The 17,438-nt window shown below is 44.7% G+C and overlaps 1 protein-coding gene across 1 annotated transcript in view; it reads right to left on the bottom strand.

Annotated features, from left to right (window-relative positions):
- Window positions 1–16,718, bottom strand: part of fam98b (family with sequence similarity 98 member B) — a 31,606-nt gene extending 14,888 nt beyond the window's left edge. Inside the window, exons 1-5 of the mRNA XM_072484787.1 lie at window positions 16,463–16,718; window positions 13,169–13,317; window positions 8,201–8,335; window positions 5,684–5,865; window positions 5,520–5,600 (exon numbers count right to left, since the gene is read on the bottom strand). Of these exons, the coding sequence (XP_072340888.1) occupies window positions 5,520–5,600; window positions 5,684–5,865; window positions 8,201–8,335; window positions 13,169–13,317; window positions 16,463–16,500 (585 nt within the window). The 5' untranslated portion in view covers window positions 16,501–16,718. The remainder of the gene's footprint in view (window positions 1–5,519; window positions 5,601–5,683; window positions 5,866–8,200; window positions 8,336–13,168; window positions 13,318–16,462) is intronic.
- Between the last annotated feature and the right edge of the window lie 720 nt (window positions 16,719–17,438).

Raw genomic sequence — 17,438 nt, 5'->3', positions numbered from 1 at the left:
CATGCTGCTTGGTCTCCACCCGCCGCCATCTTGTTTTTCCTCCCTCTCACTTTTCGCTGCTCCAAGATCCCTTTTTTCACCGCTCCACTTCTGGTCCAATCCATATAATGTCGGGGGGACCTTGCTGTCACCTTCCCACACTGGAAGCCGCCGAACAATTTCCGTTGGGGCCCCTCTAGAGAGCCCAAAGGTCCGTTCCAAGCGGGAGCTGCCGAATGTGCGACCTACCTAGGCATAGCCACAACCGGAAGTCAGTGAGCCATTTTCAGCAAACAAAGGCAGGACCTCAGTGCTTTATCCCGTCGAGCCAGATCTGGCAGGAAATGGCTAAACCAATTGTCCACCGCATCTTTTAAAGTCTGCATCCCAGGACTTAAGGGAACGGAGGGGAGGGCCATACCAATGGGGACTCAGGGGTCAATACGGTCCTGAAGATGGATGAAAGCTGGGATCTCAACGGAAATGGAGGCTACAAGTATTGAGGCCAGAAGAATTGACCTGTGGGAAATAAAGCACTGATTGGGGCCAAGACGTACAAGTGGGAGAAATTATGCTAGAAGCAGTGAAGAACTGGAAGGACTCAGAAGAGAGGAGTGAGATGTGGAGCTAGAAGCAATTCTGCATATTCTCATATTCTGAGAATAAGCAATGCTGGGCATTGAGAGTTTTTCTTTCTTAAATTTAGAGTACCCAATTATTTTTTTTCCAATTAAGGGGCAATTTAGCGTGGCCGATCCACCCAAGCTGCACATCTTTGGGTTGCGGGGGCAAAACCCACGCAGACACAAGGAGAATGTGCAAACTCCACACAATGATCCAGAACTGGGATCGAACCCGGGTACTCAGTGCCGTAGGCAGCAGTGCTAACCACTGCGACACCTTGCCGCCCTAGGCATTGTGAGTTAACAGGTGCCACAAAGAATCACATTTGAAGAAGCCACAATGTTCCTAATATGGTGAGTACATCAGTTATCCAGCACAATTCATAATACCGTCACAATAAAATCCTAGTTGTAGAGAAGGATGTATTTCAGACTTCGTTTTTTGTTTGGCTTTTTGGGCAGAACCAGGAGGAAAAATAGCCCAACACCGTATGCTGCTCTAGCAACAAGGTAATGTCGTTGTTAAGACTGCAAAAATGTTTTAATCTTTTGAACATTATTCAATTAATCATGAAGCAAGTGTTTCATTATGTCCAGGAACATTCTTCTCTGGATTAACACTCAATCTGGTTTCAAGGAAGACTGATAAACTGTTCACAAGATGTTTGACACAGGATTGTGCACATGAACATAGTGTCTTATATCCACAGTTCACAAGTTCTGCAGTTGTATATGAAAATGCAGAGCGGAGAGATTATTAATACTCTTGATCTAGTCGTTCATCACAGAAAGATCGGTTGGCCATCTATTAGTTCTTGGGTATAGCAATGACAGTTTGCACACAAACCCGTTATTAATGACTACAGTAACTTCAGTAATCCAAACAAGCTACTTACTGACATTAGTATACTCAATAGGTTGATCAAATTGGTCTGTCTAAGCAGAGTTGTACTTTTGAAATAGGTTATGGCGTGTTTGCCCAAACGCTATTTGTGAAGTAAATTTTGCAATTCTATTTTGTCCCCACTTTCCTCCACTGTAAGGTGTGACTTTGTACAGTGGTATGGTTCCATGAGTGGCAGTGCCAGTATACTCCTAAACTGCAAACAAAATGTAATTATTCAATTTTGGACAGCTTTTGAAGAGTACTTATCGTCCACATGCACCACTGCTGACCAAGATTGCGACCTCCAAAAACATTAATACCGGTCACTTAGGCTAAGATCCCGGGTTGTTGAACTCACAGCAGTATGGTTACACTGTCCTGGCTAAGAACAAAGATGGAACATTTCTGCATGATTCAGTCGTGCATCAATAGACTTGTCGAATATTGGCATAATTTAAAAAAATGACTGAAACAAAGGATAGTTTTCATCATTCACTAATAGGCCAAGTATTCCTTATGCCAAAGCCTCAGGGCCAATTGCATAGAGGTACTTTTTAATTGTAAGATCTTTCATAACATATTCACTCACAATTATCGACAGGAAGCCCCACAGCAGAAACTAGATATTTGAATGTACTGAGCTGCCACTTGTTGTCAGATTAGTTCAGCGATAGCATTCGCAATTCCTAGCCAGAAATGTGTAGGCTCAATTCCTGCTCCTTGCAAATCTAGGCAAACACTTCACTGCACTAAGAATGCAACACATTTTTGGAAGTCGGTCTTTTGTTGAGAAGTTAACCAAGTCATATCTTCCACGTCAGGTGAGCGCTAAAAGAAAGTCACAGCATTTTTTTCCAACAAAGAACAAAGGGCGGGATTCTCTGGTCCGCCAGACATATTTTCCTCGGCAGCATGCCCTCGGCGGCAGCAGGATTCTCCATTCCCGCCACCTGCCAATGGGATTTCCCCATTGTGGCCACACCACGTTGCCCGGAGGAAACCCGCAGGCATGGGTGCGCTGCTGGTGGAACGGACAAACCCACCCGTGGAGAATCCAGCCCAAGGAGTTTCTAACCAATAGTCACCCCTCCACCACTATCACAAAAAACAGATTGGTCATTATTTTAATTTTCTTCGTGGCATTTCAGCGTGCACAAGTTTTCAGTTTGCCTGCACAACCGTACTTCAAAAATAATTCATTGCCTGTAAAGTGGTTGAGGATATTTGGAAAATGCAAAATGCACTATAATAAATGCAGATTATTTCTCCTTTCAAGCTCAGAATCTTGGAGCTCAACTGAAAACAGTGAAAGACAATTCTCACAAATGCACCAACTCCTCTAGTGTCACACAGGCACCATACATTACAGATCTCAGCTGTTCCTGCACATTTAAGCTAAACTGTTATATTTTCAAAGTTTAAATTAATATATTGTCATTTAAAAAAAAACATTTTATTACAAACATGTATCAAAGCAGGTTAAGGCGAGTAAACACCCCGGGAAACATAATTACCAACAATCAACTATACCGTCTGTACAGATTTTCCCCCTTTTTCACCCCTCCCCTTCTCCCATCACCCAACGCCCCACCCCCTGCGACAAGTAGCTCCTCAAACACGGTCACAAACATCCCCCACCTTTTCTCAAACACCCCTGCTGAACCCCTTAACTCGTACTTTATCTTCTCTAACCGCAGGAAGTTGTACAGGTCACCCAGCCATGCCGCTACCCCCAGTGGCAATGCTGACCGCCACTCCAGCTAAATTCGCCGCTGTGCAATCAGACAGAAGGGCACGACATCGGCCTTCCTCTTCTCCATGAGCTCCAGTTTCTCGGAAACCCCAAATATCGCCACCAGAGGTCCATCTCCTCCTCCACTATCCTGGCTAAGACCCGCGAACACTCCCGCCCAGAATCTTCCCAATTTTTCACAACCCCAAAACATGAGCGCGTGATTCTCTGGCCCCCACCCACACCTGTCACACATCGACACTACGACCAGGAAAGCACAACAGCGCCTATACTTCCTCAGGAAACTAAGGAAATTTGGCATGTTCACATTAACCCTTACCGACTTTTACAGATGCACCATAGAAAGCATTCTATCTGGCTGCACCACAGCCTGGTATGGCAACTGCTCGGCCCAAGGCCGCAAGAAACTTCAGAGAGTTGTAAACACAGCCCAGTCCATCACACAAACCTGCCTCTCATCCATTGACTCCATCTACACCTCCCGCTGCCTGGGGAAAGTGGGCAGCATAATCAAAGACCCCTCCCACCCGGCCTACTCACTCTTCCAACTTCTCCCATCGGGCAGGAGGTACAAAAGTCTGAGAACACGCACGAACAGACTCAAAAACAGCTTCTTCCCAACTGTTACCAGACTCCTAAACTACCCTCTTGTGGACTGACCTCATTAACACTACACCCCTGTATGCTTCACCTGATGCCGGTGTTATCTAGTTACATTGTGTACCTTGTGTTGCCATATTATGTATTTTCTTTTATTTCTTTTTCATGTACTTAATGATCTGTTGAGCTGCTCGCAGAAAAATACTTTTCACTGTACCTTGGTACACGTGACAATAAACAAACCAATCACACTCATCTGCTACCCCCTGAAAGAACCCACTCATTCTCACCGAGTCATATGCACCCTGTGCACCACCTTAAACTGTATCAGGCTCATCTTTGCACAAGAGGAGGTCCCGTTTACCCTTTGCAGTACCTCACTCCATACTCCCCTATTTTTAAAATAAATTTAGAGTACCCAATTATTTTTTTTTCCAATTAAGGGGTAATTTAGCGTAGCCAATCCACCTAACCTGCACATATTTGGGTTGTGGGGGTGAACCCCACGCAGACATCGGGAGAATGGGCAAACTCCAGACGGACTGTGACCCAGGGCCGGGATTCGAACCCGGCTCCTCAGCGCCGCAGTCCCAGTGCTATCCACTGCGCCACACGCCGCCCTTCCATATTCCCCTATTGATCTTCATTCCCAACTCCGCTTCCCATTTCTCCTTGATCTTCACCACCCGCTCACCTCCCTGCTCCCAATATATTGTCTTAACCCTTAAAAAATAATTTTACTAAAATTATTGTGATTAAACTTCACACCGTTACCCTTTTGCACTGGTCCCCTGGAATAAAGACATTGGGCAGGCGCGATTTAACGGAAAGGTTTCTAAATGGCGGAGTTTGCTGGGAGTTTCAGTCCCCACCCTTATCTAATGACAATGAGTCACTTTTTGGGGCCCTGGGAGTTTCTCACCAGTTTAGCCAGCACAGAATTTTTTCATCGAGGAGCTTAACTACGAGATCAGGCTACCATTTTCAAAGGGTGCCCCGATCTCCAAGTGAGATTGTGGATCACCCACATCCCCCACCCATGGGCAATGTCACTGCCCACACACATAGGCCTGGGAGATACCCGCCACCGTTCCCCCCACAGGGTGCCATTCCACATTTGTGTGGACCAGTACTGAACGGCACCCGGCTGCAGCCTCCCTGGGGAGGCCAGTAGATACCGGGTAAGTCGGCCTTAAATAGGTTTAAGGCCTACTTATGCGAGCGTGGCTTGGTTCCACCCATTGTGCACAGGATCCTAATCCCAACGTCTCGCAGGACTTGGGTAGATCCCTCAAGACGTCGTGGCTGTCGACAAGCTTGCGGGAGACTTCCCCCGGGATCTACCGGCCACGTCGCGCTCCCATTGTGTTAGGCTCAAGTGTTAGCCGAGCTCATTGGTAATTTGAAGGTCAAACCTTCAGCAGATAACTATGGCTAGCTCTTGCTATGCTTCTGTAATTTCTCTGGATGTTAAAAATCCCATGGCCTTATGCAAAAGGGACAGCTTCCTCTGGCAGTGTTCAGATCAATATTCCTCCATGAAGCAATGCCACCAAAAAACACATTAAAGATCATTAATACAAAATAGCAGTAACATTTACCCAAATAACAGCAACTGCAATTCAAAGTTAATTATTATACGTGAAGTGCTTTCTTCTTTCTTAAAATAGTCTCTTACCCACTGGTCAGGAGTTAGTGTTAACTTCAGCAATGGTTCTCCCACATGGCTTTTGGGAATTTTGGAGGTAACATTTTTCACCTGGAGAACAAAAATTATTTAGAAATGGTTCCAACACAGCAAATACACATCAAGGTTTGAGAATGACAAACTGTAGCACCAACCTTTTCCTCTATAACCTTAAATAAATGCGCATCAGCAACACCAGATATAGGACAGGGTAAACTCAATGTCGCACAGATAGATTTAATTTCCTGCCGAACTTCTTCATTGTCTTCAACTTTAGATACTCGAGGAGATTTAGAGTGCAAGATCCTAGCAGTTTGAAGCTCAGATGACAGATATACTGAAAACAAACAGATACAAAGAGATGTTGCGTTTTGTATATTTTAAATATATCTAAAGTTGACAACTAGATTTATCTCTCACTGAAAAGGGAGGCAAAGTTTTGTTCATCATCACAACAATGTTCCCAACGTACTATTTTCTTTCCTTCCAATTAAGGGGCAATTTAGCATGGCCATTTGCCTACCCTGCACATCTTTGGGTTGTGGGGCGGAAACCCACGTAGGCACAGGGAGAATGCGTATTCCCAACAGCGGCACGGTAGCACAGTGGGTAGCACTGTTGATTCACAGTGCCAGGGTCTCAGGTTCGATTCCTGGCTTGGGTCACTGTCCGCATGGAGTCTGCACATTCTCCCCTTGTCTGCGTGGGTTTCCTCCGGGTAATCAGTTTTCCTCCCACAGGTCCCGAAAGACGCGCTTGGACATTCTGAATTCTCCCTCCGTGTACCCGAACAGGCGCCATAGTGTGGCTCCTAGGGGATTTTCACAGTAAATGCATTGTTTTTTTAAATAAATTTAGAGGCCAATTCATATTTTTCCAATTAAGGGGCAATTTAGCGTGGCCAATGCACCTACCCTGCAAATCTTTGGGTTGTGGGGGCGAAACCCACGCAAACACGGGGAGGATATGCAAACTCCACACAGACAACGACCCAGAGCCGGGGTCGAACCAGGGACCTCGGCGCTGTGGGGCAGCAACGCTAACCATTGCGCCACCGTGCGGCCCTCAGTAACTTCATTGTAGTGTTAATATCAGCCTACTTGTGACAATAATAAAGATTATTAAAACATCCATTTTTAGCAAAGAACATCGCAAACGCTTATTTGAACACCTAGTTTTATACTAAAAATGATTTTTTTTTTAAAAAAAACTATTCTTGGCAATGTTTACTTAGAACTAATTATTCTTAAACTCAGGTCAGGCATTGATATATCCCCTTTCCCAGCCTCCTCCAAAAGGAACTTTGGGAAACAGCAAGCTTTCATCTCTTTCAGTCTGTTATGCCATATAATTAGATCATTGCTGATCTGCATCTTAACTCCATCTACCTTCAGTGGTTCTGTGACCATTAATGCCCTTGCCCAGTGAAACAAAAAAACTATTGATTTCAAATGGAGGAGAATATGGCAGTACTTTTGAAAAGGAGAAAGAACAAAAAAAGGGGGGGGGGGGGGGTACTGTTTACGATGTCAGCTAGTACAGGACTATCAGCTGTTTAGCATCAATGGGGTCAAAACAAAGTAGGCCTCATTGACAAGATGAGCTTGAAGAGGATACGAGGTGAAACAGAGAAACTCGAGAAAAATGCTGGTTCATCGGTATAAGGAGCAACAAACTATTGCTAAAAGACAGCTAACTGGATTGGTCTGAATCTTAGTGACAATGTATCATTGGTAGACACGGGGATAGGGAGGAATTATGCAGATTAGCAGTCATAGAGCAACAAGACTATAACCAGAGCTCCCAGTGCTCTTCAGGATGATCCTAGCTATAGACCAGCCTTAAAGTCCCAAGTTTGATTTCCTTTTCTCCTGAGTTAGCTGCCCACTGAGTATCTCTCTGTTCTGCTCAACTGAGTAAGGCAGGAGGTGGAGCAAGGGAAAAATGAAAGGAGTTTCTAATCCAGTGACTCTCACTGAAGAGCTGGATTTTGAGAAGGGCATGAACAATCTTGGGTGTGCTGCCTCCACAGCGAGCACCTGCTCACATCCACTATTCTCTGTGGAGTTTGCACTTGATGGACCTGCTGCAGTTATAGAGTCCATTGATTTTCTAGGTTCGTATCTAGGTAAACAGTGAAGAACAGCAACTTTGAAAAGGGCAGTACGGTGGTGCAGTGGTTAGCATCGCTGCCTCATGGCACAGAGGACCTAAGTCACTACTTGTGTGGAGTTTGCACATTTCTCCCAGTGTCTGCATGTGTCGCACCCCCACAACCCAAGATGTGCAGGGTAGGTGGATTGGCCATGCTAAATTGCCCCTTAATTGTATTTTTTTTTGTTGTTGTTGAAAATGCACCATACGGCTGCCTATGCCAAAGACACTTCAAGCTCCGAGAAAACAAATCACTGAATTCCTGGTAACAAGGTATTTTGGGGACACCTTGTGGTGAGCCAGATATCATCTCAAAACACTCCCACAGTGCCAAACAAATATTACGTGTAGATCCATTCTTCTGTGCCATAAATGTTTGGCTTCCATTTTTCTATGTCTTTAGAATGTGTTATGTGCAATCCTTTGATTAATTATAATAAAAGATTCCAGTAGCAATCCCTGCAATAAGTGCATGGACAACATCAACATTCTACCTGCTAGCAGATAATTTAACTTACACAGAAGTTTTAAGCAGTCTTCCTTCTTTTTTAGTCTCTCTTCAAAATCTCCTGCGAGAAGTGTTGAATAGGGGCAAGACATCTCTTTTAGGAAGCCATTAATCTCCAGCAGAAAGCTTTCAACGTCATCGGCACCTTAAACAATAGCAAGAGCCGGTAGAATTAAAAAGTTATTAAATTAGAGAAAAGTATAATGCAATTATTACCTTTACCACCTGTCAAGAAGCTGAATCTATCTAAGAAAGCGGAGTGTTCTAGGTCACATAACCCTCTTACCCATGCATGGTGCCTTGGACTATTTTCTAAAACGGTGACAAAATTCATAATGCTAAAATGCAAAGGGACTTGGGAGTCCTAGTCCAGGATTCTCTAAAGGTAAACTTGCAGGTTGAGTCCGTAATTAAGAAAGCAAATGCAATGTTGTCATTCATCTCAAGAGGCTTGGAATATAAAAGCAGGGATGTACTTCTGAAGCTTTATAAAGCATTAGTTAGGCCCCATTTAGAATACTGTGAGCAATTTTGGGCCCCACACCTCAGGAAGGACATACTGGCACTGGAGCGGGTCCAGCGGAGATTCACACGGATGATCCCAGGAATGATAGGCCTAACATACGATGAACGTCTGAGGATCCTGGGATTATATTCATTGGAGTTTAGGGGGTTGAGGGGAGATCTAATAGAAACTTACAAGATAATGAATGGCTTAGATAGGGTGGATGTAGGGAAGTTGTTTCCATTAGCAGGGGAGACTAGGACCCGGGGGCACAGCCTTAGAATAAAAGGGAGTCACTTTAGAACAGAGACGAGGAGAAATTTCTTCAGCCAGAGTGGTGGGTCTGTGGAATTCATTGCCACAGAGGGCGGTGGAGGCCGGGACGTTGAGTGTCTTTAAGACAGAAGTTGATAAATTCTTGATTTCTCGAGGAATTAACGGCTATGGAGAGAGAGCGGGTAAATGGAGTTGAAATCAGCCATGATTGAATGGTGGAGTGGACTCGATGGGCCGAATGGCCTTACTTCCGTTCCTATGTCTTATGGTCTTATACTACAAATGTAATATATCACATGAGCAAGTATAGCTCACAGAAAGCAGCAGCAGCTGCATAAGAGAGAATCGGCTCAGATTCTAATATATGCCACTAAATTTAGCTATCAGATTCTGATATACTGTCACGTGTACCGAGGTACAGTGAAAAGTATTGTTCTGCGTACAGTCCAGTCGGATCGTACCATACATGAAAAACATAGGACATACATAAATAAAACAATGTAGATACATAGATATTGGGTGAAGCATATGGAGTGTAGTGCTACACCGTAGAGAAAATGCATGGGAGATCACTTCAGTCCATAGAGGACCATTCAGGAGTCTGGCAAGAGTCAATTTGGACATGCCAAATAGCCTTTGGTTTCCTGAGGAGGTACAGGTGCTGTTGTGCTTTATTGGTCATAGCGCGACGTGGGTGGACCAGGACAGATTGGTGGTGATGTGCGCACCTTTGGATTTGAAGCCATCAACCATCTCCACCTCTGCACCACTGATGCAGACACGGGTGTGCACGACATTTTGCTTCCTGAAGTTGATGACCAGCTGCTCATTGAGGGAGAGATTGTGGTTGTTGCACCATGCCACTAGGTTCTCCGTCTCCCTCTTGTACTCCGGCTCATGGTTGCTCGAGATCCGACCCACTACGGTTGTATCATCAGCAAACCTGTAGCTGGAGTTGGGGCCGAATTTTGCCACACAGTCGTGTATATAGAGAATAGAGTCGGGGGCTAAATACTTGCCTTGTGGGGCCCCGGTGTTGAGGACTATCGTGGAGGAAGTGTCGTTGTTTATCCTTAGATTGTGCTCTATAGGTCAGGAAGCCAAAGATCCAGTTATGAGGGAGGAGCCGAATCCTGGGATTTGGAGTTTGGAAAGGAGGATGGTTTGGATTATGGTGTTGAAGGCGGAGATGTAGTCAATGAATAGGAGTCTGACATAGGAGTCCTTGTTGTTGAGATGCTCCAGGGATCAGTGTAGGGCCAGGGAAGTAGCGTCTGCTGTGGACCGATTGTGGTGGTATGCAAATTGCAGTGGATTAACGCATTCTGGGAGTATGGAGTTGATGTGTCTCAAGACCAACCTCTCTAAGCATTTCTTTATGATAGATGTCAAAGCCACCGGACAGCAGTCGTTGTGATACATTGCCTAGTTCTTCTTTGGCACCGATGTGATTGTGGTCTTCTTGAAGCAGTTGGGAACCTCAGAACGCAGTAAGGGGGGGGGGGGGGGGGGGTGGAGGGGGGGGGGGGGGGGGGGGGGGTGGAGGCTGAAGTTGTCTGCGAATACACCCGCCAGTTGGTCCGTGCAGGATCTTAGTGCACGATCAGGGACTCTGTCAGGACTTTTCCGAGGGTTCACTTTCAAGAAGACCAATCTGACGTCTGATCCTGTGATGGTAGGTATGGGTGTATCCGAGGTTGCTGGGGCAGTTGACAACAGTTTGTTGGTTTCCTGCTCGAAACGAGCATAGAATGCATGGAGTTCATCAAGGAAAGGTGCTCTGTTGCCAGATATTCTACTTTGCTTTGCATTGTAGCCCGTTATATTGTTTAAGTCTGGTCACAACTGATAAGAGTCCGTATCATTAGTCTGTGACTCTCGCTTAGTCTGGTATTGTTTCTTGGGAGTCCCTGATGGCTATGCAGAGGTTGTATCTTGATTTTGTGTATAGGTCAGGGTCACCTGTCTCAAAAGCCTCAGACCTGGACTTCAGTAGGGAGTGAATTTTCCGATTAAACCACGATTTCCGGTTGGGGAACCATGAACTACCTTCTTTGGCACACAGTCTTCTACACACTTACTGATCACAATTCAGTAACTGATGCAATCCAATTGCCAGGAGTAAAACACAAACATTTCTCAAAATGGTGTACACGAAATTTGACAAATTTTGTGCACAACACTATATATATTCCCATACTGAACAATTAACACTGAGCTATGGACATGCTAAACGTGCCACTCGATGACACCAAATAAAAGAGGAAAAGCCTTTGACTCACTTAAATTCAAGTAAAAACAGATATCACAATATCCTCTGATTGTAGACCACTGGCAGTCAGAAATAGGATTGGGTGTACGGCGTATGGCTCCACGCGCCTGATGTCATTTAATAAGACCATCACCGATCCTTTGTTTTACAAGTTTTTATAAATTTTCTCTCATTAAATCGTGTCAAGTTATTTATCTCCTAACCTATTTCTGGTGTTTCATGACCATACTTCATGTGCATCTCAATGATAATGTAGTTGGTAGTCACCCCATGGTGAGGATCGCCATGGTGAAAACTCTAAATTTTCCTGTTTGCACTTCAACTATTCTACAGTGTTCATTACATGAGTTGATCATGCTGCATAACAACAAGAAAGTCCTGGTCTGGAGACTCAAATTCATCCTTTTTCTAGTTTGAACTGGTAACCCTTTACCCTGTTTGTTGAATTTGCCATGGTAACCTACACAGCTTGAAAACTCAATATTTAACCATAATTTCAAAGTTTGGCTTCCTTGATATTGTTTAATATAGGAAATCTTATTAATTGAGTATATACAAGTAATCCACATTTGTGGCTGACAGCATCAAACACATCAGATGATCTCACTGAAGACCATAAGATCAGATGATGCGTAATCAATGAAACTCAAAAGGGGAAAAATATGTAAAGGTTTTTGCTCCCAACTGCCTATCTTTTTTTTGAGAGTGTATACGTGGGCACTTGTGTGATAGAGGACAGGCGTGATAATCCTCTCCCATGCTGTGACTACCAACCACGTGCTCATCAAGATGCACATGTGAAGCAGGAATGTGGCGTTGAGGTTACAGTCAGGTCAGCTATGATCTTACGGATTGGTGGAGCAGGCTCGAGGGTCCATGTCCCCTTGCAATTTTCTGTGCCTCTGATCTACATGACTTACTCTGCCCCACCTAACTTGGTGTCACAGAAAACATGGACATATAATTCCCTACTGTCTGTTGCCTCTTAATCAATTCTTCTCTAATAATAGGGTTAGGGTCAGCTTTGACAAAGAGTCATGCAGACTTGCAACACGATCTCCCTTTTCTCTCCACAGATGCTGTCAGACCAGCTGAGATTGTTCAGTATTTTTTGTTTTTGTTTCAGATTCCAGCAGCCGCAGTAATTTGCTTTTATCTTCCCCAATATCAATAGGTTGCCATACATTCCACAGGTTGCCATACATTCCACGTGTGCCCATTTCTGTTAACAATCTCTTATGTGGAACCTGCCTTCTGAGAGTCCATATAAATACCACCCATAGACAATTCCTTGTGGAACTCATAAAGATTATCCATTTTGGACTCATTTTCTCAGTTACCATTTTAAAAAGACTTGGATACTACATCAAGTACCTGTCTGTGATATTCCTCATATGTCCTTATCCCTACCCTCCCTGTATCGAATTATATGTGTTCTGCACCCCACATCTATAAAGGGGGTTCCATGAAAGTAGCAAATTGACAAGATGCATTGCTTCCTGGAGCAATTAATTTAAGCTGCTTTCACCTAACCAATGTTACTGAATGCAACAACTGTAGGAATAAACTGATCAAATCATCGTCCTTCTGTATTTTAACAAGCATCATTTCTAGGATATTTTTTAATTGAGCATGTGATATAATTTGGCTAATTATTAATTGAACTTCCCAATTAAAAATTATCAGGATAATTAAATCACTATGATACAGGTTCTTACCCATGAATTCATACATAACGAGATGCTATTATTTTCTAATCAGTGGGAATATCTGGAGGCAAACTTCAAGCTAAACATTTCTCAGAAAAACGGTCAGGGCCATGGAACAAACATATCTGGTCTCATGATAATTTTCTTTCCCAGAGGAGTGGAGCAAGAGCAAGCAGTATTTAAACAATAGACGTTCTGAGATTAGATTGCACTTACTGGCAGTTGCATTTATACTTTCTTCCAAATTACACAACGTTTTAATCTGTGATGATAACCACACACATAGTTCAGTAAATTCTAAAGAGGATGGCCCAGTCTCAACGGCTTTCAAGAGTGCTTCTTCTTCTAACAAGGGTCCACTGTACCTGTAGCAAAAGAAAATAGAGATTCACCTAATTACTAATACAGGTAGAATGCTAATATCAAAGTGTGGGTCGAATGGTCAAATGGAAAAAAATAATATAGCAGGAATGATCGTAACTGTCGGGAAACACTAGCCGACAAGAAGGAAATTAGTAAAACATCTGTGCTTCAAAATTCAGAAGACAAAAAAAAATGGACAATAGGAACACAGGCACTCTCAGGTAACATTCACAATATTTGCAAAACCTACTGATGTAAAGGTCATGATCAATAGAAATAACAGAAGATAACAAAGATGGAAAACATTACAGATTCAAATTTCGAGTTCAGTTACCAACAAAAAAAAAAAATTCACAGGATGTGGGCTTCGTTGGCCAGGCCAGCATTCACTGCCCATCCGGAGAAGATGATGGTGAACTGCCCTCTTAAACTGCTGCAGTCCATGTAGTGTATGTACACCCACAGTACAGTTTGTGAGGGAGTTCCAGGGTTTTGACCCAATGACAGCGAGGGAACAACGATGCAGTGCTAAGTCAGGATGATGAGTGGTTTGGAGGGGAGCCTGCAGTTGGTAGTATTCCAATGTGTCTGCTGCCCATAATCTTGAGATGGCAGTGGTCGTCGGCTTAAAGGATTATGTCTAAGGAGTCGTGGTGAGTTGCTGCAGTGTAATAGAGAATGAATGTTTGTGGAAGGGGTGCCAATCAAGCAGGCTGCTTTGTCCTGGATGGTGTCAAGCTTTATTTATTGGAGCTGCATTCATCCAGGCAAGTGGAGAGTATTCCATTACACCTCTGATTTGTGTCTTGTAGATGGTTGACAGGCTTTGGGCAGTCAGGAGGTGAGCTACTCGCTGCAGAAATCCCAGCTTCTTGAAGCCACAGTATTTATATTAGTCCAGTTATCATTCTGATCAATGGTAACCCTCAGGATATTGATAGTGGGAGATTCAACAATGGTTATGCCACTGTATGGCATGGGGAAATGGTTAAATTCTCTTGTTGGAAATGGTCATTGATTGGCACTTGTGCGGCTCGAATGTTGCTTAGCACTTGTCAACCCAAGCCTGGATATTGTCCAGGTCTTGCTGCATTTGGACGTAGTCTGCTTCAGTATCGGAGGAGATACAAATGGTGAGTATTGTGCAATCATCAGCGAAGGTTCCCCCTTCTAACCTCATGATGGAAGGAAGGTCATGGATGAAGTAACTGAAGACGGTTGGGTCTAGGACAATACCCTTCGGCACTCCTGTAGTGATGCCCTGCAGCCGAGATGATTGACCTCCAACAACCACAGCCACTTCCTTTGTGCTCGATAAGACACCATACAGTGGAGGATATCCCCCGATTCTCATGGACTCCACTTTTGCTCGGACTACTTGATGCTTGACACTCGGCCAAGCGCTGTCTTGATGTCAAGGACAGTCATTCACTTCTTGAATTCAGCTCTTTCGTTCATGTTTGAAGCAAGGCTGCATGTGGACAAGGGCTGACTGTCCTTGGCGGTATGAGGATCACAACTAAATGCATTGTAGTCCTGCTTACAGTTAAAATTCAAATGGAAAGGAAAGCAAATGGAAAATTGTCAACGTAAAACACATCACTTAACTGTATTTTAGCTTATTTTTCCAAAAAATGTAATCTTTAGAAAATAAAATGTATTCTCATAACTGTAGAAAAAAATGAATCCATGACTCTGGATGACTCATCCAGTAACATAGCCACTCTGGTACCATGTTCCATAACTCACAACAAGGGATGGTTGAGGCAACTCAAATAAACAGATGAGTGAGAAAGAGGAGTATCTGTTGACCGGGGGGGGGGGGGGGTTGGGACAGGGTGGGGGCAAGATTTGAGTCACAGAATTGTTGCAGCACAGAAGGAGGCCATTCAGCCATTGCATTGGCACTGGCACTCCGAATGAGCCATTCATCTGGTGCGATTCTCCCCATGACCCTGTGTCTTTGTCAAGTAACAATCTAATTCCCTTCAGAATGCATTGATTGAAGCTGCCTGCACTAGTCTCCCAGGCAGCCCATTTCAGCTTCTTTTGCCGATGACTTTAGACCGATGCGCCCTCCAGCTCACAGTCCTTTCAAAAGTGGGAACGGCTTCTCCCCATCTGTCCTGTCCAGGTCTCTTATAATTTAAAAAAAACATTTAGAGTACTCAATTCATTTTTTTCCAATTAAGGGGCAATTTAGCGTGGCCAATCCACCTACCCTGCACATCTTTTGGGTTGTGGGGCGAAACCCACGCAAACACGGTGAGAATGTGCAAACTCAACACGGACAGTGACCCAGAGCCAGGATCGAACCTGGGACCTCGGCGCCCTGAGGCAGCAATGCTAATCACAGCGCCACTGTGTTGCCCTATAGTTTTAAACATCTCTATGAAATCTCCTCTCAGCCTGTGCTTTGTTGAAGATGAATTTGAATAATCTTTATTGTCACAAGTAGGCTTACATTAACACTGCAATGAGATTACTGTGAAAAGCCCCTAGTCGCAACATTCCGGCACCTGTTCGGGTACACTGAGGGAGAATTCAGAAGTCCAAATTACCTAACAGCACATCTTTTGGGTTTTGTGGAAGGAAACCAGAGCACCCAGAGGAAACCCACGCAGACACGGGGAGAACGTGCAGACTCCACATAGACAGTGGCCCAAGCCGGGAATCGAACCTGTGACCCAGGATCTGTGGATCAACAGTGCTAACCACTGTGCTGCCCCCAGGGGGGATGGAGTTAGGTGGTATAGGGATATGGGGAATAGAGGAGACGTATGGGATAGGGATGGAGAGATGTTTGGGAAAGGGCTGGGGAGATGTTTGGGAAAGGGCTGGGGAGATGTTTGGGAAAGGGCTGGGGACGGGGATCGACGGCTGGGGAGACGTATTAGATAGGGATGGAGGGATGAAATATGAATGGTGGGATGGGATAGGGTTGGAGCGATGGGAGGGGAGGGATGGGGAGGCGGGTCAGTTTCACCGTGGCCCAGTATGTGTTCGAAACGCCATTCGTTCCTGCGGGGCTTTCACCACCACTTTGTTCTCAGAAATATTCACTGTTCACAAGATATTAAACCCCAGCACATCGGGGGGGGGGGGGGGGGGGTATTTTGCGAGTGAAGTAAGTTTAAAACCACTCACCCCAAGGCTTCCAGCATATCTAGGACATCCCCCTCCATGACACTGGCCGAGACTGGGAGCCCACAGCAAGCCCGAGGCCTAGGGTAAAGAACTCAGTGAAACACCGGGCACAGCGCCCACCTGCTCCCTTTTCTCTCTCTCTCGGTAATTTTACCGAAACCGCTCTTTTCAAACAGCCTCCCGCTCCTTTTGTTCCAGGAGAAAAGAGGCAAGAAGAGCTCCCATAAGCTTCAACCTCCTCGTCAAAAAATCCCGTCCGACCTCCACCAACAGCGCCTTGCTGGCGGCAAGCTGTATGTGTTTAAAGTGAACTACTGAGCATTTTAGATCAATTTATATTTAATCTATATTTAATCTGGTGATGTTATATAGTGCGAGGACACAAGATCTATTTATATTTAATGTATGAACAAAGAACAAAGAAATGTACAGCACAGGAACAGGCCCTTCGGCCCTCCAAGCCCGTGCCGACCATGCTGCCCGACGAAACTACAATCTTCTACACTTCCTGGGTCCGTATCCTTCTATTCCCATCCTATTCATATATTTGTCAAGATGCCCCTTAAATGTCCCTATCGTCCCTGCTTCCACTACCTCCTCCGGTAGCGTGTTCCAGGCACCCACTACCCTCTGCGTAAAAAACTTGCCTCGTACATCTACTCTAAACCTTGCCCCTCTCACCTTAAACCTATGCCCCCTAGTAATTGACCCCTCTACCCTGGGGAAAAGCCTCTGACTATCCACTCTGTCTATGCCCCTCATAATTTTGTATACCTCTATCAGGTCTCCCCTCAACCTCCTTCGTTCCAGTGAGAACAAACCAAGTTTATTCAACCGCTCCTCATAGCTAATGCCCTCCATACCAGGCAACATTCTGGTAAATCTCTTCTGCACCCTCTCTAAAGCCTCCACATCCTTCTGGTAGTGTGGCGACCAGAATTGAACACTATACTCCAAGTGTGGCCTAACTAAGGTT

Source organism: Scyliorhinus torazame, chromosome 2, assembly GCF_047496885.1.
Source record: "Scyliorhinus torazame isolate Kashiwa2021f chromosome 2, sScyTor2.1, whole genome shotgun sequence".
NCBI lineage: Eukaryota > Metazoa > Chordata > Chondrichthyes > Carcharhiniformes > Scyliorhinidae > Scyliorhinus > Scyliorhinus torazame.
Note: the sequence above shows the minus strand (reverse complement) of the source record. Positions and strands in the feature narration are given on the sequence as shown.